The sequence below is a fragment of the Acanthopagrus latus genome, chromosome 13, assembly GCF_904848185.1.
Source record: "Acanthopagrus latus isolate v.2019 chromosome 13, fAcaLat1.1, whole genome shotgun sequence".
Lineage (NCBI taxonomy): Eukaryota > Metazoa > Chordata > Actinopteri > Spariformes > Sparidae > Acanthopagrus > Acanthopagrus latus.
Genome location: NC_051051.1, coordinates 8,540,504 through 8,562,857, shown reverse-complemented (window position 1 = coordinate 8,562,857; position 22,354 = coordinate 8,540,504). Strand labels below are relative to the sequence as shown.

The window sequence follows — 22,354 nt, the reverse complement described above, 5'->3', positions numbered from 1 at the left end:
TCCTTTGGTTATTTCTACAAATACACATCATTTAATAATATAGTGTAATTTACTAATATCATTTTTAAGCATCTGACTATCAGATTATTACAGAATTCAGCTGAGCGACAAACAGTTCAGGAGTCAGTTAATGAGCAGACACTCCTGTTGTTGAGTTTTGCTAAGCTAAGCTAAGTGGCTGCTGGCTGTAGCTTCATATTTACCATACAGACACGGTGGCATCGGTATTCTCATCTAAATCTCTCTGGAAGGAAGCGTAATAAAGCATTCCCTCAGACCATTATCACAACATGCACCTCAGTGTTAAAATAATACAGAGCTCCTTTAGTCTCTCTAAAAATGTAATGTCTGTCGCCCATTTGCGGCACATTGTGGTACAAACAAAAATGTCCAATGTGCACACAAAAGAACATCCTAAACCTTTATAGAACAATCTGTACCATCCCAGCTAAGAACATTTTTTTAAAAAGCAGTCAGATGGGATACAAAGCAGAGCTGGAACAAGGTTCTTTCAACAACAAATTCCACTCTTTCACTGATTAGTTTACCCTTTCTGTGTCAAGGTGTGCTAATCAGTGAAATCATCCACGATTGTTTTGTGCTGATGAAATCCTGCAGACGCTTGACAGGCCAGGGTTCATTGTTTGAAATCTGCCCTTCTGATAGAAAAGAAAGGTATTTTTATTTTCAGTGCCACTTTTTTTCTAGTTTGACAGTGCTATTTTCAAATAGTATATGCTGTTTTCTTTGGCTGGAAGATGGAAATCAGCAGCATGTAATCTGGTTAACATCCGACTGAACAGCCATTAAGCAGCTGGCCAGGTTTCTTGCTATATGTTTTAATTCCCCTCCACCTATTGGGGTGAAAAGACAGACAATACTAAATGGACTGCAGCCAGATTTCCAGTAAAGGGTAATAAAGGCTGGAAGGCAAACCAGAGAAAACCCAGGGCAATCTGATAAAGCTATCAAAGTGGTAAATACTGGCTGAGGCTAATGTCTGAAAGCGAACATGTTGCACAGATAGTACAGAAGATGGACCCAAGTCCAAGACACAGCAACAGATGCATCAGTGGCAGAACTTTTTCAGGAACAGGTAAAATGAACAGACTGAACTGAAAACTGGACTTAGGAGGGGATGAAGGGACGTGTGGGCGTGAAGAAAGAATAGAGGAGGAAATGAGCTGACAAGGCTGGGAAAGATTCTGGGAACCAGGCTGGGCTGACGAGGCTAATGCAGGGCAGGAGTGGAGGCTAAATCAGGCTGTGGAGGGAGCAGGAACACGGGAGGGAAAGTGTGCGAGCTGGCAAGACACCACACACACACACAAAAAAAAATACAGAACAACACATGAAAAAGAGGCAGCAGTGAGGCAGGCGGGAGATGAGTCGGTGCATGGGCTGGAGGGGGACTTTAATGAGAGAAATAAATGTTTTTTTACAGTGGACATTTTGACTTGTCATAGTGGGGAAAGCACAGGTGTCGCTAATAACATTAACGAGGGGCTCTGTTTTATTCACATGCTCAGTATGTCATGACAGCGTGACAGTGAGTCGGCATGAAAAAGTCCAGGACCCTGAAAACGTAGAAGCTAAGTGGAATCCAGCTATCTTAATGTAATTCTAGGAGATGTGTTCACACAGTCCCCCCCTTTATGAATTATGTTGATTTACCACTAATGTGAAACATGATACATCAACTCCATAAACATGATGAAGAAATTTTCATCAATGTTTCTAGCAGGTTGTACAAATATTAGTTCATGTACTAATATCCTAATATGTACTGTACTCTAATATTAGTCCCAAAAAACAGGGCACATTAGGCACATTTCACTGATATTTCTTACATACTTTTCATATTAACTTAAGATTTTGAATGCAGGATGTGAATACTTCACCCATGACTGGTAAAATTTAACAAAACAACATGTGTTTCCCTTGTTTTCTACCCTCTTATCTGTCCTTACAATAGCAGTCCAATGTCAAAAGTGTTAATTGTTGTAGCACTTCATTCATTTAAAAAAAACAAAACAAAAAAACACTGCCTCTGAACATGGTCTATATGGTAGTGTCTGCATATGGTGCGTATCTACACTCAGCAGTTATGTTTTTCATCACAGCGTAATTGCAAAAACAATCTGCTGCCACATAAAAGTAATTTCTAGGAGAGAGTGATGCATGTCAACCGAATGGTGAGCAGAAGCAGAAGAGACGGAATAAGATGAATTAGATTTGGGGGTTTTTTATAACAGAGAGAATAATTTAACTGTTAAAAACTGTTCATACATGCAAAGAAATCAGCAACATTCAGATTTTGAATGTCTGCACGTTAAGCTGTGTTGAGTTCATCGTCCACCAGATCTCTCTTGAGGGAAATTTCACATACTTCAGCCGTGAAGACATTTTCCATTATAACGGCCGTGTGATTGCCGTTCAATCAAATCTGTTGCGGGGAAAACTCTTCTGAGTCTGCTGCATAGCTACTTTTTATATTCCCTTCTGATTTTCTGATTTCATCATTTAGCTCCAAATTGCATCAGAAAAAAAAACATCTAAATGAATCACCTTAATACACAAGCAAATCTTGTTTGTGTTTGCTCGGTGTCGTGCGCTCGCAGAGACAAAATTCTTTGAGGGAACGGCACACAATGTTGGAAACTGGAGAGAAACTAAGTGGGTGATCTGATTAGACTGCAGCGTTTCTCACTGCACAAATTATCATATTAATAAGAAAACCTAATTTTCCTTAGTGCTTTAAAATTCTGAGTCCATGCCTGAGTTCCTATTAATGCATTCTGTGCATTATGTGACGAGGACTGTATGTTGACATAGGATTATCTGCAAATGAATGCACTGATTTACTTAATTAACGACCGCATTAACATAACTGCTTATCTTTTATATATATTATGAGGTAGGAAGACGGTGCTGGGATATTAGGCAGCCCAAGTGCCTCCTGGGGCGGCACAGCGGCTCAGTTGTGATTACTGTCACCTCGCAGGAGGAAGGTCCCGAGTTTTGCGACTGCAGTTGTTCTCTCTCTCTTCCGACTCCCCCAAATTAAAAGTGGTCAGCCAGTAGGAGGCTTCTGCTGATCGATTTCAAGTGCATGTACTGTTATATAGCTTTCGATTTTTATATTTCAAATGTATTTGCTGTTCCGGGCAGCTGTCGTTTTCCATTAATTTTAATAGAGCTTGAAATTCCATTGGCACACTTGTGAAACCGCATTAATTGCCTCATTACAATAATTTAACTTAAAAAAAAAAATCAGCAGTCAGAAATAATGACTGTCACAGCCGTGATGGAGAGATTTGTCACTGCACTGAAATATTTAAGCCCTCAACAGAGACCCACAACACATTATAATTAGACTGTATGATGGACGACTGGGCTTCATGGTTTCGTGAGGAAGGAAGGATGAGTGTCCCACCTTAAAGCATCGTCTGTAGAAAATAAAATCGAAATAGAGCAATGGTGCTAAAAAAAGTTTGTTGTCAAGTTGATGGCCGCCACAGGAAAAATCAGCATGGCAATGTGTATGAGTCTGGGCCCTTTCAATTGATTCTTGAAGCGGGTGTTATCAGCGCTCGCAGACCAAACTGCCTCTTGAATCAGTTGGATCGACCTGCAGCGAATCAGAGCAAGGAAACGTGTGACCAATGCAGGCTGGGCCCATTCTTTGATTCTTTCAAGCAGGAAAAGAAATAGTGCTCTGGTCACAATCTACACAGATATATGTGCCTTTTCATGGCTTTATTTAACAGGACGTGTGAAGAGTGCCAGGAACTGTTGGAGGCAGAACCCTCTGAGCTCTGAAGTTTCACCCGGCTCCCAGGTGAGTGCCTGACGGGAACCACTGCCTCTGCATGTTTCAAGGTCCTGGTATTATGGTTATCAGTAGCACTTATGCTTTTCGTCTCGAGCACGAAAAGTCCAAATGTCTGTGCAGAAAAAGGCCTTTTCCAAATAAAAGCCCGAACTACATTTAGGTCAATAGGTCGTAACATAAACAAAAAATGTTCCTTGTGTTGGACTACGCAGCTTCAGCACATCTCAAGGGTTGTAACTCAGAGAAATTGAAGAAACCATCGATGTCTGGAAGTGTAGAGGAAAGTTACTCCTGACAGCAGCAAACACTTCATTGTTTACAATATGTTACGCTGGGATTTTAAGTATATCATTTGTGGTAAAACATGCAAACCACTGATATGGTTCTTTTAGGTTTTTTGCCTCGGAATGTTTTACGGCCACCCACTGCTCATGAATACTTAGGATGGTTAAAATGCAGAGGCTAATTTTTCCTCAGGGGCATTAATAAAGCATAACTTAACTTTGTAGACAGTTGGCTGAATTTGGACATAAAAAAACAAAGGGCCAGAGCCCTCATGCTGTTCTTTTTATAATTAAAGTGCAAGCCAGTGCCAGTTTCCATTACAGCTTCCTCTTTTTTTCTCTCTCAGAATCATTTCACTGTAGCTTGTTCCTGCCAGTGGTGTCATTTTGGATGTAGAAGCCCCGAGACCCCGTAATCACCTCCATCAGTCAGATGTTAAATTATAAACACGAGAGTCCTGGCTCAGTGTGTCTGACGTGGCTGTGAGCCAGATAAAAACAGCGACTTATCATTTATTTACGCTTTCTAAACCATTCAACTTTTGATTAATATTTTATCATGTATCCCACCATCACCCACTGTTCTTTTTTTTTCCTATACCACTTGTATTCAGGAGAAGAAAAATGCTAGAAGTTCACACGCAGCAGTCATTTTCTTTGTCACTGAAAGGCGCTTTTTTTTTTTCTTTTTGTCAGATGTGGAAATTTCCAATGCAACTTTTATTCTTCCTTCAACAAAGCTGCACACTTGTCCTGCTATGTCACAAAAATCACACAGTTATTACACGTTACAGTCAGAATTATTTGGCATGTTTGATATGTCTTTTAAAAGAAGCATGTGGAAACAAACTGTACATACATAGTGTATCAAGATACAATCTAAAAACTAACTTGGGGAATATTCACAGATTTTCTCATGGAATTTTCATATATGGATGAACCATTTTGGTTACACTTTATAATAAGGGTGTAAATCATTTACTTGCTGACTAAATGACTTACTGCAGAATTTATCAGATCACATGCAGCTTCCTCTGGAGCCACAAAAGGATTCACACATATACTCCCTAAGACATATAAACACCCCCAAACCCTTTAATGTATAAAATGGGTGGCGTTGCCCTTTAACTTTTCTTACCTGGTGATCTAATCACATAAACTAATAGTGACTTCATATTTTTTAACGTCAACAACAGGAATTCACAACACATCCTGCATTAAATCATCATGAGTCATGTTTTACTTAACGTAATGACTTGAAACCCTTAATATAAAGTGTAGCCATATTTTGTTCTTCTTTGTAACCCCTGAACTCATCAAAAAAAACGTACAAGCCGCGTTAATGAAAATGTTTACTTTACATAGTTTACAATTATAAACAAACCTGTTGAAATGTGAAAATTACATGTAAACTCACATTCATTCATCAAGGCCGGAGCGCACTGGATGCAGGTGTTGACACGTAAACGCTGGACGCCGTGATGGGTAATGGCTCTCGCACGTGTTTATTTTCTCAACGCATCACTTTCACCGTCTGGTTTCGGGTCACATATATAAGCGGACGCCAGCTGGTTGTCCAGCCAGACTTTGTATTTCAAAGATTCTGTCCAAATATGTTTTTTTTTTCCTCCCCCACCTTCTAAGCTCGCAGTCACACTTCAGAGCTCTGTTAACTGGTCTTTTCCTCACCTACCTCTTTCGCTACCCTGTGGCTAAACTCTCAACAAGAAAGTGGTCAAAAAAACCTGCATGATGTCATTTTGCCCCGAAGTGGGCAACAGGTGCACTAGCCTTACAACATCCATTTAAGTCCCACTTTGACTTCTAGAAATCAAAGTTGGAAGTTGGGAGCGCGTCGCATTTTGTCGAAGCACAGCTCACACGCTTCCAGTGCGTTTCTGCCTTTATGCTGCGCGTCCTTATCAGAAGTTCAGTCTCCACGTCAATAAACGATCATGTAAACAAGTCCAGCAGTGGGGAGGGGGAGGGTGGAAAAGTGGCACAGCTATACTGCCTCCTCAAGTGAAAGATTTCTTTTTCATATGTCTGGAAATGTTCAGCTCTGATCTGTTTGAAGACGGCAAAGTCAGTGCACTGCTGCCTGAAGTCACCCGCCATAGTGTTGCTGCAATTTCTACATGCCATTTCCTTTCAAAATAAAAAATGAATATATAACCATAACGTATCGTTGCAGAGCTCGGACGGGTGGTTTCTTGCAAACTCTCCCCCTGCAAAAACTTCACCGTACTTATCTTTACCTTCAGCCCTGCAGCTGAGTCATTTTATAAGAAAATGAGCCATAAGAAAGGGAAATCATTAACATCAGCAGAAGCTATTTCAGGCAGAGAGAATGGCTCAGTGTGCTGCTCAATGATGAGAGCAGCCGGCAGGCTTTACAGCCTCCTGTGTCCGTCCCTATCTCCGCATCTCGCTCTCACAACATCTAAAGCACATGATGGGGAAGGAGCACTTAAAAACACACCTCCTGAGGACAAAAAAGTGAGAGGGTATGACAGCAGTAAATTGGCTATTTCCTCCGCTGAGCCTTACTCCAGACTCTCGCCGCACACTGAGTAATTTGAATTGTGCCATAATTGCTCGTGTTGCTTTACTCGTCATTTTCTACAATAGAATTTGATCTCATTACTTTCGCCCGTGGTTGAATTCTCAGCTGCTCAGCCTGCTGGCAATAACACTAAGTGGCGTGTGAACAAAAAGAAGCAGCGCAGAGAGTGACTGTTGCTCTCTGTTTTATGATGCACAACGTGAGAAGAAGCAAAGGTTGAAAAGGCATGAGATCTCTCATATATAACGCGACAACACGCCGCTTCATGTCTTATCGACCCCCTAAATGAGGCCCTTTTAAAAAGTGTTTTTTTGGGGGGGTGTGGGGGGTACTAAGCGCTTTAAGTGTGGTGCAGTTTCTTATTAGCTTGTTGTAAAGTGGATTATCTTACTCAACCATAGTAGGAAGAAGGGAGAGGGAGAGCCGAAGGGGCAACGGAGAAAACGGATGTGACACGAGTCATGAAATGGAAATCAAAAGCCGTGCTCAGGCCCGGTTGCAGTGGAGTGGACTGGTTATGGTTTTTGGGAGTGTGTATAGTGGATGTGGCCTTGGGCGATGTGCTTCTTGTTAAAAGAGGGGATGTACTTTGAGTGTGGTGCAGGCTCTAGATCGAGTACTTGCCCAGACAGCATTTCTAAATTCACCCATGCACTTATATATCTGCTCGCGTTGTTCGCTGGGTTTTATGAGGGCAAAGACATGGCAGATACTGCGGGACCACTGTCTGATATCTTTGACTCTTGAGGAGGCAGTGATAGCAGGAACCGAAATAGTGAAATAAAGTCAGGACAACTAATGAAAGAGAAACGGAGCGGTTCTTCCTCGCAATTGTCCTCCGTGGTTCATTCTGAGCCCTGTGATGGATTTGGGTAAAATATGAGCGGGGAATGAGATGGAGGCTTCAGAAGCTCCAGCACTCCCAGTCCACAATGAGCGTGGGCAGAAGCAGCAGCAATGGCAACACGGGTACCGCTCGGCTAGCTGCGCCCCGTTTACTCCCTCGCGCACCAGATTCGATGTTCGAGTCCTTCTCGGAGTACGGCGGGATGACATTGAATTCCTCGCTCCCCTCCTCCTCCTGCTGCTGCTCCTCTTGCTCGCTGTCTTCCATCTGCAAAAAAAAAGGCAAGGAAAGAGTGATTCTTCCAATTAACAGAAGAGGTGGAGCGTGGAGGGAAGTTCGGTATGTAAACGTCAGGGGAAAAATAGGCCAAAACAGTCAACAGAATTTGAAAGCGCATGAAGATATAAGCTGCGGGGAGGAAACAACCAGGAGGCTAAACTGTTATATTAAGACATGCTGTAACAGTTTAACAGCTTTTCAAAGTATTTTTTTAAGGTGTTTGTTTCATTGTGTCTGAAACAGAAGCATTTGATTCTTAATTATATACTGTTCATCCTTGTTAAAAGAGGGGATGCACCCTGAGAATGGAAGCATGAAGTCTTTATAATGCTAATAAAACGTTATTATCAGCACAAGGGCAGTCTGTTGATGCCTTACTTCAGTTTTTTTTTAAATTATCCTGACTTGGAGGTATGAATGAAAAGCAATCATGTATCATTGTGGCCACGAAAACAAGAACCACATAATAACCATAACAATAACAGTATTGGCAGAAGTCCCAGATCTAGATCAACATTACTTGGCTCGCAACCAATCTGTCCCCCTGAGATAAGACAGGACGAGTGTGGGATGAGGTTCGCCGCCAATAGGAATACAAATAAAACACACAGTGTAAAGACACTTCCAGTGTGCATCGAACAGAAGTGGCCTTTGCCATCTGATCTGTGTCCCTCCACACACACACACGCACTTTAAAACAGACTCAGCATGAAGTCACACTGGCAGCTGTGGGGGAGGCTATACTGCAAACAGGTAAACACTCTGACTGCTCTCCACCAGCTGCTGTCTGCAGCTGTACACAGACTTCACCTCTGTTTATTTGAGTGGTGAATTGTGACAGGAACAATACAAACTTTTTTCAAATGTGCAAATCTGGACTGTGAGACTTGTCCCACTGAAACATTTTGATGTATTGTTTTTCATTGTCATCATTATTTTTTGTTTTCTTTTTTACCAGCCATGACAGTGTCGTCAGCTGCCAACGTTTTCACCTTGTGGGTGTGTGTGTGTGTGTATGTGTATGTGTGTGTGTGTGTGTGTGTGTGTGTGTCCTGGAGACACCTATTGTAACACGGAAGCAGCATTGACTACTTTGCCAGGTGTTTTATGTCCTCTGGTCGGTCCGTGGACGGATCTTGTCAACGTGATATCATCACAACCGTGCTGTTGTGCTGCCGGGTGGGTGATACAGTCACGAAACATCACAGGTGTGCACTCCAGATCAAAATGAGGGCCAAGTTCAAAAATGGACGTGGACTCACCCGTGAGTACTGAGTGCCTACACATGTCCTGTCTTGTTACTGGCTCGTCAGTCATCTGTTAATGTCTTTGAACTGCACTAACCTGCATGAAAGGTTTGATTGCTTGATTGATTTATTGATTGGAAATATGACATTTTACCCAAAATGTGACATTACACCCACCATGAAAATAAATACAGACACAACTTGTAGTTTATGAGATGTTGAAACTGCATAAAGATGTCTTCACTATAATTTACATCCTAATTCTGTATTCCAATCTCTTTATTCATGAATTTTCCCTCATTTCTATGGGTATCCTTCCACCAACTTTTTAGAATATCTGGCTGCAGAAATAAATACAAAACAATTAAGTGGAAACACTGACCCCAAAATGTACAAAGACAAATCATTTTCATCAATCACTCCCCAATGAAATGTTTCCGATGTACCATACTGTAAAAAGCAAAAAAGAACAAGTAAGAAATGATAATAATAACATCTTGCATCCATATGGTGCCTTTCAATGGACAAAATGACTCAACACTGGAAGGGAAAAAAAATAAATAGCACAAAGAGTAGAAAATAATGGTGGCAGTGATTGCCAGGAAGGAACCATTAAGTAAGAACTCGGGCCTGCAGGGTTTGAAGGAGCTTTTGAAGGTCACACCTGAAGCAGCGTCGAGGCTCTCTGCTGGGAGACAGATCCAACGGCTGGAGGCTGCTACACTAAAAGCTCCGTCCCCAAAAAAACTGCAGGCTGGAGTTGGTGCTGAGATTCAGGTGGGTGTTTTCAGCACATAGCAGAGGAAGTTCAGACCGTGGTAATGGATGGTCTGACTGAGGGTGGCCGAGCACACCCTGGTCGACTCTCTCTAGCATTTCACCTCTCTCTCGCCCCCCACCTACTGTGACATCTTGTCCTGGAGTCATAGTCCTGGTCAGAGCCACTATAATCTCCTCTGACTACACCTATGACCTGAGGTTGTGGGGCAGGCAGGCTCCCGTCAGATGATGGGGCCACTTAGCTCCACAGCTACAGTAACTGAACTACTTGCTAATGGCAGCTGGTGGCTACAGCCAAAGATAGCTACAGCAAAGAGTATGCTGAGCAGCAGGCAGTGGTTGTGCTGCCTGCCACAGTTTTGGAGCTTCAAATTATGGCCATGTCTTATAAATCTTTAAACTTTCACTTTGTTAATGGAATAAGGATGCATCATCTCAACTTCAGAACAACTCAAATCATCTTTAAATAAACTGTATATCTGGAGGTACAATATGCAGCCCCACCAGTGGCAGGTTTCCCCACTGTGAAGGATTGTGGGAAAGGAGGATAGGATATGTGGAATGAGGATTAAAATGGTCAGAAAACGGGGAATATGGGGCGGATGGGTGTGCATACATGAATATTAACAGTAAGGGTTTAGTCTAATGCTGCAAACACCTACGGCTAATCCTCCGCCGGATGAGAGGTAGGGGTAGAGGACGGAGCTGCTACAGTCCCTGGTGATACTGAGGTGTTACGATCTGATTCACAGTCAACAACTTCCTCCATTCAGCTTGTAGCAAGAGTCCAACACTAGCATATGGTGAGACAGTGAAAAAGCAGAGCGCGCTTACACTGTTGAATTCGGGAAGAGTGTTGACGCTGACGTGGACCCTCTCCTGGTAGATACGTGGGGAGGGCTGAGAAGCTGGCACGGGTGTGTTTTCCACAGGAGGAGGCACAGAGATTCCCATGGAGCTGATGGCATTGCCTGAAACAGAACCAGCAGGGGCCGTCTTCATTAGGTTTACATCGTTATTCATCCTTGAAGCATGGCCAAAATACTGACTTTTATGAGCTTTTATGAGCAACCAACTCTGTAAATACTGTGAATGACTGGGCAAAATACATTTAAATGTGCTGGTGAGAAAAAAAAAAACTTGACATTCTTTGTATTGGAACTACGTTAAACTGCATCGCCCCTGTTAGATAAAATTCAAATATCAAACATTTCTAAGCCACAAGTGGCAATATTGTCCAACACTTTGGTACAGACTGATGTATCCATCTGACTATTGGATGGATTGCCGATCAATTTGGTTCACACATCCATGTCCCTGTGCGGATGAAATGTTATAACTACTGGTGAATAGGTGACTTTTCATCTCTTGCCATTAATGTCCAATAATACTGTTTTTAAATTTGATAGCTGCAAAACTAATCATTGTAGTTTCTTTTTGTTTATTTGCTCATAAGTAAATATTAGCGTGCAAACATGCTAAACTAAAACTAAAAGATCACCATGGTAAACATTATACCTGCTAAACATCAGCATGTCATCCTTGTCATTATGAAGATGTAATATGTAACAGTGTTATTATCTTACTTCTCTTTCGTTTCTTTGAAAGTTGCTCACCGGGTGAACACTAAGACAAAAAACCCCTGAGGGTATTTCGGATCACTGCTTCCTTTTGCTTCGGGTGCCAACTCTCCAGTTAAACTTTATATCTCAGTGTTTTTTCATCCATAACTTTCTTAGAATACTCAAGAATACCGTCACCTTGGCTCATTTTTACACTGTTGTTGGAGGTGCTTCCAGAACGTAAAGTGTCTTGTGAGAGCAAGCAGGAAAGCTCCAACCTCACTGCTGGAAAATTGATTTAAATCACAAATCAGAGACATGTCTGATTGGTTCTGCTATTATGTGCAAGTTAATTTAAAAACACCCACATGATTATCTAAATGATCAAAAGTGTTAAAGACACTATGCAAAAGAAAAAAAAACAAGTTAAGGTGAAAAAGCACTCAGATAACTAACTATAGTCATTCTCCACTCAAGCAGGTTGATTCCTGTTAGCTCCCAGCACACATGACTCAGATAGAATATTATAATTATGACTCTCCAAATCGTCTCATTCTAAAAATTAAAAGAATAATTTTGTGACTGTTTTATAGCCTGTCTTCTTCCCTTGACTGTGGAAGCTAAGGGAAAATTGTTTTTTTCAGGCTAGTGTGTGTGATGCTACTGCAAGTAGAGATAACCAGTGCAGCAACGCACTAAGATCACTTCAGAGCTCAGCACGGTTCCTAAAGTCTTGTTATGAGCATGTTACCATGTGGCCCGAAGCACCGCCACTGCCTCACGGAGCTGCTTGCATTGTTATAGAGTCTTGTTGCAGAGTCATGTTTTAACCTTAGACCTGTACACTGTTTCTGGCTCAAAAGAGTTTGGTGAAACTTCACTTCAAAAATGGTCAGTCGTGCTTGTAGTTGCAGCTTATCTAACTCTGGCTAAAGGGAGGGATGTGGAAAATAAATATTAATTGAGTTACCTCGAGCGATGGCTATGCTCCCTTTGTTCTTCTGTCTTTAATTTGCATTACTCTGAAGTCCCAATTCATTTTTCCCCCTATTAACATTCAAGACTATTTTTTGGATGACTGAGAGAAATAATGAAGTGTAAGAAATGTGAACATAGAGTGCTGTTTAAAATCAACATCTGCGGGGTGATTAGCTGGTCGACACTACATACATGCTTATTTCATTTATACAACCTGACTGGCCTCGAGTTGAAACACTTCTTGAGGGATATTTTTTTGTGTGTGTGTTTTTGACCTTTGCTGGTTTGGCAACACTTCAGCAAGAGGCCGCTTTATGTTTATCATATTTGGAGAGAGGATTTCATCGACTGCACAGAACTTGGAAATCACATTCACATTTGGCAGCCAACCAGACTCAGGGGAGAATGTGAATGTCTCTCGACATTTATTTCATTATTTATCTATGAGAAAACATTACGGTTCGGTGGTTTGCCCCTCTCAACCACCAATTACGACCCTCCTCATCTAAATTCTGTATTAATGCACTTTCTAAAATGCTCAGTTAGAAGATCAATTTAGATTATACTCAGGTTTGACAGCTATTAGGAAGCGTTTCCTGTGACATTATCTTCCTATTTGAGCACGGACAGCTGTTGCAAACAAATCTGTAAAAGTCAGAATTCACATTGTCCGAAGTTTTGAGACGTTTGCCACTTAAAATAACAGACTGCATCTATTTAAAAATTCTTTAGAACTTGTCTCAATACCAGAAAGGCTAACGACTATCGCCTTAATTACTGACATACACCAAAAACATAAACCTGAAGTGTGAATGTCGATAAACATACAGGAAAAGGTTCAGTACATTTACATAAATATACTCATGAAGTTAGAATAATTTTACAGGTCCTGAGTAAAACTGACATGAGCTACATCCATGTGAGAAAAACACTTAGAGGAGCTCAATGTAACAACTTGTAGTTTACATGTGTTAATCACTTTTTAATTGGCCAAATGAGAGCAGATTGTAACATGACGTGAAAAATGACTCTCCCAGTTGCCTGTGGGCAATTTGTTGAAATTGCTTAATGCTACTGGACTGTTTTTGTTTTTTTCAATATGTCATCTTATTCCCACGATTGAAGACACTTCTTCATGTGCAATCATCCAATTACCTATGGAGTAATATTGATCAGGTTTGTCATTTGGTCACACCCATGACCGTATACAGAGATGGATGATGTGTCTCCCCTTCTTCCCCTTGTGGAAAAAAAAAAAAAAATGCTATCCAGGATCCTGGCACTGCGAACTTGCGCTGATGTCACTTGGAGTTGGAGGCTGGGCGCGACTGAATCATGCAGTGGAGCTGCAGCTGTCAATCAAGACATCACACACTCTTTATACAGCATCAAATAACTAATCCAAACCAAACTGAGCAGAAAAAAATGAACACTTTGCAGCAGCGTGAAGAGAACTTCTGGAAATGACTTTTGGAGAAAAAATAATTATTTGGCGTGCACTTTGAGTTTTTAGTTTGGCCCATTTCCCATCTGCTAACAGAAGGGGGTGGGATATTATTAGATAAACAGCAGCCAGCCTCCAGGGAGCGAGATGTTTTTGGCTTCACTTTAAGGGAGCTGTCGTGTCGTCCATCTTTCTATACAAACACTAGGTCACACCTGCGGGTTGACATTGCCAATATCTGACTCCATCATTTAATCAAATGGTAAAGTTTCATTGCACTTTAGACACACACAGCACTATATGTACCATAAACTTTGTTTTAGTTTGACAATCCAGACAGATCAGAACTTTACCTTCTATCCTGAAAAGATGCTGATATTTCATGCAGGAAACTCCTTGTTATGTTACAACTCAACTGTGTTCATGCAGCCACTGGAGGTGTTTTGTGCTGTACTCTCATGACATTTGACTCACGCAGACATATGTTGCTGCTGAACATGTGCAGGATGCGCTGACAGCCCTGCCAATCGTTCCCGCTGCCGTCACACACGCACCACTGGGACACCTCTGTGCTGCTGTTGCTCACGTAGTTGGGAGTCATGATGGTCCCTAATTACAAGAAGAAGACAGAAGTCACATCGGAGGTGCAACTTTACAAGCTTTAAAAGCAATATTTCCCTCAGACGGAGGGTTTTCATTTGCAGCACACTCCTCTATAGAAAGTAAAATGCTTTCTGCCCGAACGTTATTAGCCCCCCGGAGATCCCGTGTCACCAGCGTTCCAGCTCTCGATGTTGATAATTGCAGGTACACAAAATTACTTTTTGAAAAACACAGCATGGGAGACAAAAGGAAATAATAACACCTGGATCACTCTGTAGAGCTGCTGGAAATGTAATTTTTAAATCAAGTGATGTTGACTGAATCCCCAGAGCAGCAGCTTTTAGGCGGCCGGCTTTTCATGAGCGCCCGTAGAGTTTTTTTAGTGCGGCAAAATGGAAACGATGTGGGCCGAACATCGCCGCCGAACACAGCCTGATGATTTCAAAGAACGAGTTAATAGAGTGCCGCAGGAATGAGTTCTTAAACCCGGGAATCAGTTAGCACTTTTACACTTCCAGTTCCCTCGTCTTAAACTTTTTGAGTACCGGTAGTTTTTTCCAGTTAAATGCTTGAAATAAGGCGTGTGGTTGAAACAGGCTGAGGAGATTTTCACATTTTGTTCCACAATATAAAATCTGGTTGCAAACTGTTCCAACGCTAACTTTACAACTTGTGGATTGATTGGTCATAGTCACATGTGTTCAGTATAGTGTAGTGAGAGGCTTAATGGTTGTGATACTGAAGTCATGCGACCGTGATGTGGCTCATTTGTATCTAAATGTTAGCTTTTCACTTGTAGCGCTTGCATTTTCACAAGATGAAGATTATCATGCTGAAGAAAGCGTCTAAGTATCATAAACGCACGGGTGATTTTCTGCAATAATCCAAAATCCAATTGAAAGATCCTTCAGCCTTTATCAAAGGGAACCAGGGCGACGCTAACTTTCACGTTAACCCAAAAAAAAATGTCATCCCCGTCGCTCTCCGAGCAGCCCTCTGTCTGTTAGAGCCAAGTTCACTTTGCGGGTAGATCATTTTTGTCATTATTTACATGTTAATATTTACACATATGTGTTTCTACGTTGATTATTCCAGGTATTTGATGACCTGGAATGAGATTTGACAATCAACGGTTTGTTTTACGCGCTTATACCTTTGAGGACACGTCAGTGCTGATAGCAGAGCCGGCGGGTTTTAAACCGTTGTGTGGATTCATCTACGAACTTTCAGAGTACATATATATGTAAAAGGCAATATAAAAGGTTTTTTTCTTAACAAGATTCATCATGTAGGAGGTAAAGTGGATCCATTAAACCTTTTTTTTTGGTGTTTATCTACAAGGGATGCTGCTGTGGGCTGCGTGGACAGGATAAGAAACACATGTCGAAATTAGCATTTACACTCAAAGTGTTTTGGATCCTGCACTGCTCCTCCTTCCAGCTCCTTCTACCTCTTTCATTTCTGTTCTTCCCGTCTCACCTATGAGTCCAGCGTAGGCCTTCAGGCACATGGCTCTGCTCTCTCGTATACAGCCGGAGGCGGACAGAGGGGAGGGCTGGCAGTTGTGTTGGAAATCAGCGAGCCTGGATCTGAAGTGCAGACACACACAAATACACACACACACACACACACACAAATACAGAAACATGTTCATGTGTCAGCACAGAGAAACAGAGTGTGCATTCTCTAGCGTTTTTGACTATTTCACACAGGGATTTGGGATTGAGCTAAAACAAAAACAGCACAAACTACAATACTGTGTAAGCGATCAAACCACAACAAGAGGATGCTGTAGCTGCGGACTCGATCTTAAACTATACGTTGCTTTAAAAATCATGTGTTGTTGTGGTACAGCGCGAGGATTTTCAGTAGCAAACCTATTGACTCTCACAGCTCAATGGAAACCTAATCAAAAAGCGTTCTTCCACAGTACGAAGAACACTAAAAAGTCAAACAATTGTTAACAATAATCAGTATTGAGGGAGAGGATTAATTTCTCGTTCTCGCTGAAGGTGACAGATAAGCTCTTACAAGCTGTAGATTTTAAAAAGCCTGAAGTTCACATTTATTTTTATTAAAAATGCGCACCCAATCCTGTCACTCGTAGCCAAATCCCATCCTGAAATATTTAAAGCAGATCTATAATACTGTGAGGCTCGAGCTGAAACTGACGAGTGTTTTCTGTGCTTTTCCCACCGTTTCAGAGGAAACCCTTGGCGGCAGCGTGTGAAACAGGAGAAGCTCCTGTCACCTGAAGTTAACTCTCCTCTCTGTTCCTGTCTTAAATCTGTTATTAATACTACAGAGGAGGGATTTCGCGTGACCTTCTCAGTCTCAAATAACTCTTAAATGTTTTTTTTCCCCTCTGTTATCGTTAATAACCTCTGTACCATTAAAACACACAGGGCGGACTGTAATTGATGCAAGCAAGTCCTCTACAGTTGTGAACAATATGCAAAGAGGGCATACAGACTAAAATTAGCCTCATAAAAGCAGCTGTAATCACTCTGATGAGCAGGGGTGAGGCCTTATCCAAGTGATAGCCTGTAGCAGGACCAAACCTGTTTGAATGTATTTACTCGCTCACAGAAGGTGACGACCCATCTGTCAAAGATGACTCTCGTTCATTTTGACGCCTGCAGGGTTAAATTGTGACATCACCTCACAGTTTACTGCCCCACGCATTACCACTGCCACATATTGAACGGTGGTAGAAGGGTGAAGCTGGGACACGAAACAGTTTGCAGCTAATGCTGATTTATATTCATAGTCATCAGGAATGTGTATCAAATTGGCAGCGCGCTAACACGAATACTCGTTCTATTAAAGCACAAGATCAGAACTGAAATATTAGGCGATTAATCACTCCAACCGCTGACATAAAACTAATCTGCAACAAATGAATAATCATTTTTCAAGCAACTATGCAAAACATTGGATTGCTCCAGCTTCTTAAATGTGAGAATTTGCTGCTTTTTCTTGTACAACTGTCAACTGAATATCTTTGGATTTTAGATTATTTGTTGGACAAACTAACTATTTTAAAGGACTTTAACTTTCATGCATTTCTGGTTAGTTCCTCTCCTTCCGTTAGTTATATTCTTTTGCATGTAAAAGACCTTAAAAGTTAAAAAGACCAAAGTCTGCGCTAACAGAAGCTCCTCTCTCCCATACAACTGTAACACTGCTCCTTAAATGCTTCGCCAGTAGCCCCGCCTTTGTGACATCACACTACATCACCAGGTCACACGTTTGCATTGCTTATACCTTGCGCCTAGTGTGTTTAGCACAGTTTCTCTGTTGTTGTTGAAAATGGTGTTGGCTCAGGTGAATGTTCGCTGACCAATCAGAGCAGACTGGGTATTCAGGAGGACGGGCTGTAAAGAGCTAAATGGACACTGGACTGTATGAGAAAACCCCTAATAAATGATAAATAAATAACCATAAAACATTTTTTTAGGTACAGCTGGTGGTCAAAACTTATTCTTTGTTGTCTGAATACATTTTCTTGAACCTTGGTGCTGTGTAGTAGGAAGTGTGAAATCTATATTTCTTCATTTCTGTGTTACTCTCTGCTGAAACCCTCGTTAATGGACTGTTCCACTGCACCCAAACAGCCGTCTTACCTACACAGCTCGTCTCTGGAGCAGTAGTTCTGCAGGCTGAGGCAGTTGGGCTTCCCGACTCTCTCCTCCCCTCTTCCGTTCTCCTCGTAGGAACACGACGGGACGATGGTTTTCCTCCGGCGTTCCCCACACAGAGTGTCAGAGCAGGGACAGAAGAGCAGAGCGAAGCTGTACTCCTCGGGCACGCGCTCCAGGAAGCGCCGCAGGGCTTTGTGGCATTTCTGGCGGTTACAGCTGTTGTCAGTGACTGTTGCTCGCTTGGTGCAGGCCACCACATATTCTGACCGCAGGGAGCCACATTTCTCATACAGGCCACAGTCCTGGGCCGCCTTCAGACACTGGTTTTGACCGTCCACAGAAAGAGAGGTCGCTGGAGATCATCAGGAAGAAAGCAGCGCAATAAAAGACTGTGAAGGAGAGTGATTTAGGTGTCTAATCTTTGAATATTAAGAATGAATGGGAGCAGTACCTGCCATGATGGAGGCCATACGTGACATCTCAATGTTTCTCACCAGATTCACCTGCAGTTCTTCATATGGAGACACTTCATACTCATCATATGCTAAAACAACAGTGGAGAGGTTGGTCACATGGACTATGCAGCCAAGAATCCAAAAAAAGCTCCCCTCCCCACCCCACCACACACACATACACACAACCAGACACACAGATGCCAGTAAACCCACCTGCAAACCTCACAGTCCAGTAGACCCTGAGGCAGTGTTCCTCCCTGCGAGAGCCACGCTGACACTTGCAAACTTGAAGGGGCCGGTAATGCTGCAAGGCGTTCTGGGCCTCCAGGCACTCCAAGCGGGCGTCTGCACCCAGGGGCGACACGGCCTCCTCGGCCGCACAGTACTCCAGCAGGCGATAGAGCACCATGCAGGACTGCTCCTGGATGCAGCCCTGCTCCGCCACCAGACAGTCCAAGGACGCAGACACTGGCACATTACCTGGAGGAAAGACACTGTCAACATTACAGCCAGTGTGCGCAGCCGGGTTTATGGTCCAGTATTTTTCTTTAAGCTAAATGGGCTGTAATTAAAACAAGAGAGCAGAGTGAGTGTACTCCACAGACCCTCCACTGCAGCACAGCAGGCAGATTAAATGGAAAGCTCGCGAGTGTAATAGAGGAGCAACGTGGGCGAAAGCTCAATGTTCCTCATAGAAAAACAGGAGTCTCTTGGATAATTTAACAACACTATAGAGTTATGCTATGATTCTAATTAATTCTTTATCTTCTCGTGGGGACGACTAGTTGACTTTGCTCCAAATTGTTTTGTTTTTTTTATGTACACAGCCTTACAGCGTAACTTTGCCCTTTTAATTATGAGCCATATTCTTTCATTACAGCCCTTTTGGAAATGCTCCAGCTGCCAGTCACATCACGTTTTGGAGCCAGAAATTAATTTATTTAATTAATGTTAATGTGTATATGGACAAGAATGTAGGACAAATTGTTACCACACACCACAGTGTTTATAGCCTAAGCTAATTTGCAATGCCCATCCTCAGATGGGCCTTTTAGAATACATAAAACGCAACAACAATTACATAAAGGCAAACACAAATTCAACAATAAGTACATACAATAAAATACAGACAGAACAATATAAACACAAACTGTAATACAATACATTTACAACACCATAAAACAAGAAGCACCGCAACAGTGTTTGACGAGGGCGGACCTCTCGTCAAAAATTGTTTCATTTCGAGTTAAAAAGGATCCCAGTCAGGACCCAGTTTGAGATCTGCAGGTAAGGACTTATTAACTAACTAACTTATTGATCCCCCAAATAAAAAAAGCAAATGAGGATTTTCTTAAAGGCACCTTACAATACCAGTTGGACACTCAAAGTCTTGAAACACCTGAGAAGGTTAGAATTTAAAAAAGGAGTTTAAAATTAGCAAATGCACGTGATGCATGCAGATTACATGCAGCTTCACAAAAGTCTTTATACTACTGTTTTCCCCTGTCCAATAGTACTCTACAAGGCCTGTAAACACACGTAAAGGGATATTCCGGAGTAAATTTAATCTAAGGTCTAACACATCATGACACCGAGCTGTTCTGAGCATCTTACTCTGTGTCATGGTGTGTTACACCATGGATTTAATTTACGGCGGAATATCCCTTTAAGTTTGCAATATCGGTGGAGTTACCCTTGAAGTATGTACTTCAAGTTTAACTCTCATGCCACAGGCCAAGGTGCTCCTGGATCAGTCAGCTCCACACATGCTATCAAATATTTAGAGAAATGTTATCAAGCTACGGCGCTGCCTCGACCCATTATTTCTTTATATAGTCTGCTGTATAATGTGAGGATTTTGGGTTCTCAGAAAAACCTGGGCATCCAAGATTTGAGGGTCAGCTGCCGAGCAGCATTGCATTCAAAATTTGGGCTGAAAATATAACCCAAGAGTTGACCAGACGGGGGTGTTGAGAACAGAGAATTAGTGAGTGTCCTGGACCAAAAAGGATGCTGTTACTCAGCCAACTCTTAAGACTTGGATGCCTCTTGGATCTTCCTGCAATTACTTGAACCATCAACAAGGAGGCATTTTCCAAAATAGCGCTCTCCCATGTGACAATAATAACATGGCTGAACGATTACAGTGAAAAGGATCTCTGTGTGCAGAGTTATCTTGCCATAGTTACAGACTTGCATTTCTATAGCACTTTTTCTGGTCTACTGATCGCACAAAGTGCTTTACAACACACACATTCACAGGCTGATGGCAGAGGCCTCCATGCAAGATGTCAACCTGCTCATCAGGAGCAATTTGGGGTTCGGTATCTTGCTCAAGGGGGGCTAGGCAATCGAACCAGCAACCTTCCAATTACTGAACAACCCACTCCACCTCCTGAGCCACAATAGCCATTGTGATATAAATGCAAACTAACAGTTATCTTTAAGCTAGCAAACATGCATTTATTTCTCTAAACTTTTACAAAATTACTGGAAGCTTTGTAAAAATATGCAGGACAAAATGAACTAAAAGATGTAAAATCACTAGTGTGGCGCTTGAACATTTTGCATGTGACATATTTGGTATTTTCACAGTCGTGTACTGTAGTCATGGAGGTCTTGTACAAAAGCACTGCTGTTGTTATTGTAAAAGGACACACGGACAGCTGGGGGCCAAACCTTTTGCAGCAGGGTCTCTTCCACTTGGAACAAGCTTTCCACCGCTGTCAGACACTGTCTCCACATGCAACACCAGAGACAAAACCAATTTATTCAGCACAGTGCCTCTTTTTTCCCTCCATCAAACCAAACCAATAGACTTTTGCTTCCAATTTTGCTTCCAGACAGAAAACTCATCCTGGGTGAGACAGTGGCTCATATCTAATGTCCACCACCACGAGGATGTTTCCCTCCCCGAGGCCTCCGAAACAAACAGTCTGAGGCGAAACACTTTTCATCTGAGAGATGCATCAGAACACCCACGAAATATGCTGCTTGAATATATTGTAGGATTACATCAGCTGTATATGTATTGGAAAGGACTGATCCTATTAAGTCGGTGAGTACAAACGTGCTGCATCTCAGCGACCAAACTTCCTCTCAAACAAACACACTGTTCAGTTTAACAGCAGTCGTGTTGGGCCGTGGTCTTTAAGCATTAAGAGAGTTTTGATTGGCAGCCATGAATGAAAGTGACAAACTACAAATCATTTCATAATAATCATTGTTGCCCCGTGAAAAACACAATGCGCAGAGGCCAGAGGCAGCCTGAGGGAAGGGAGAAGGAAAAAAAAGAAAGAAAGGCCTCTTCATAAAATTGCATTCTGATGGAGCATTTCAGGAAATTAATTTTCTCAAATGTGACACATAATTGTCCCCACAAATTACATTTTATACACAGTGATTCTACAGAAGGAAAAATGGCTCTGGCAGACAATATGCTCCCACTCCCCCCACACACACACACACACACGCTTTATCTCGTTAATTTGCTGTATCCTGTCACTTCTTAGCTGCACAAAAGGAACAGACTGACAGACATTTAAAAAACGTTGAGCCGCTAGAAATGAATGGACTCACAGTTCATGTTTGAACTTAATGCTTAATGTTAACAAATATTTGCACTTATTTAAATCTCACGTGTATTTATGCTTCGGTGCATCAACATTTACATCACACACAAACACACACACACACACACAGCATTGTGTTTCATCGGTCACACACTTCGATTAAGCTCCTGCTGGCTGGCGGCACAAAGCGCGGCTGCAATCCAATTCTGCTGCTGCATGTTTTGCAATCTGGGGCGCCACATGAGGTCCACGTCTCAC

The 22,354-nt window shown here is 42.1% G+C and overlaps 1 protein-coding gene across 4 annotated transcripts in view; it reads right to left on the bottom strand.

The window, feature by feature from the left end:
- Nucleotides 1-4,827: 4,827 nt before the first annotated feature.
- The window catches only part of LOC119030690 (GDNF family receptor alpha-4-like), a 28,366-nt gene continuing 10,839 nt past the window's right edge, over nt 4,828-22,354 (bottom strand). For all 4 annotated transcript variants that reach the window (XM_037118464.1, XM_037118462.1, XM_037118463.1 and 1 more), the window contains 7 exons: nt 18,738-19,004; nt 18,521-18,613; nt 18,052-18,421; nt 15,905-16,014; nt 14,297-14,431; nt 10,673-10,809; nt 4,828-7,799 (listed from right to left, as the gene is read on the bottom strand). In XM_037118464.1, coding sequence (XP_036974359.1) covers nt 7,590-7,799; nt 10,673-10,809; nt 14,297-14,431; nt 15,905-16,014; nt 18,052-18,421; nt 18,521-18,613; nt 18,738-19,004 — 1,322 coding nt within the window. In that variant the 3' untranslated portion in view covers nt 4,828-7,589. The remainder of the gene's footprint in view (nt 7,800-10,672; nt 10,810-14,296; nt 14,432-15,904; nt 16,015-18,051; nt 18,422-18,520; nt 18,614-18,737; nt 19,005-22,354) is intronic.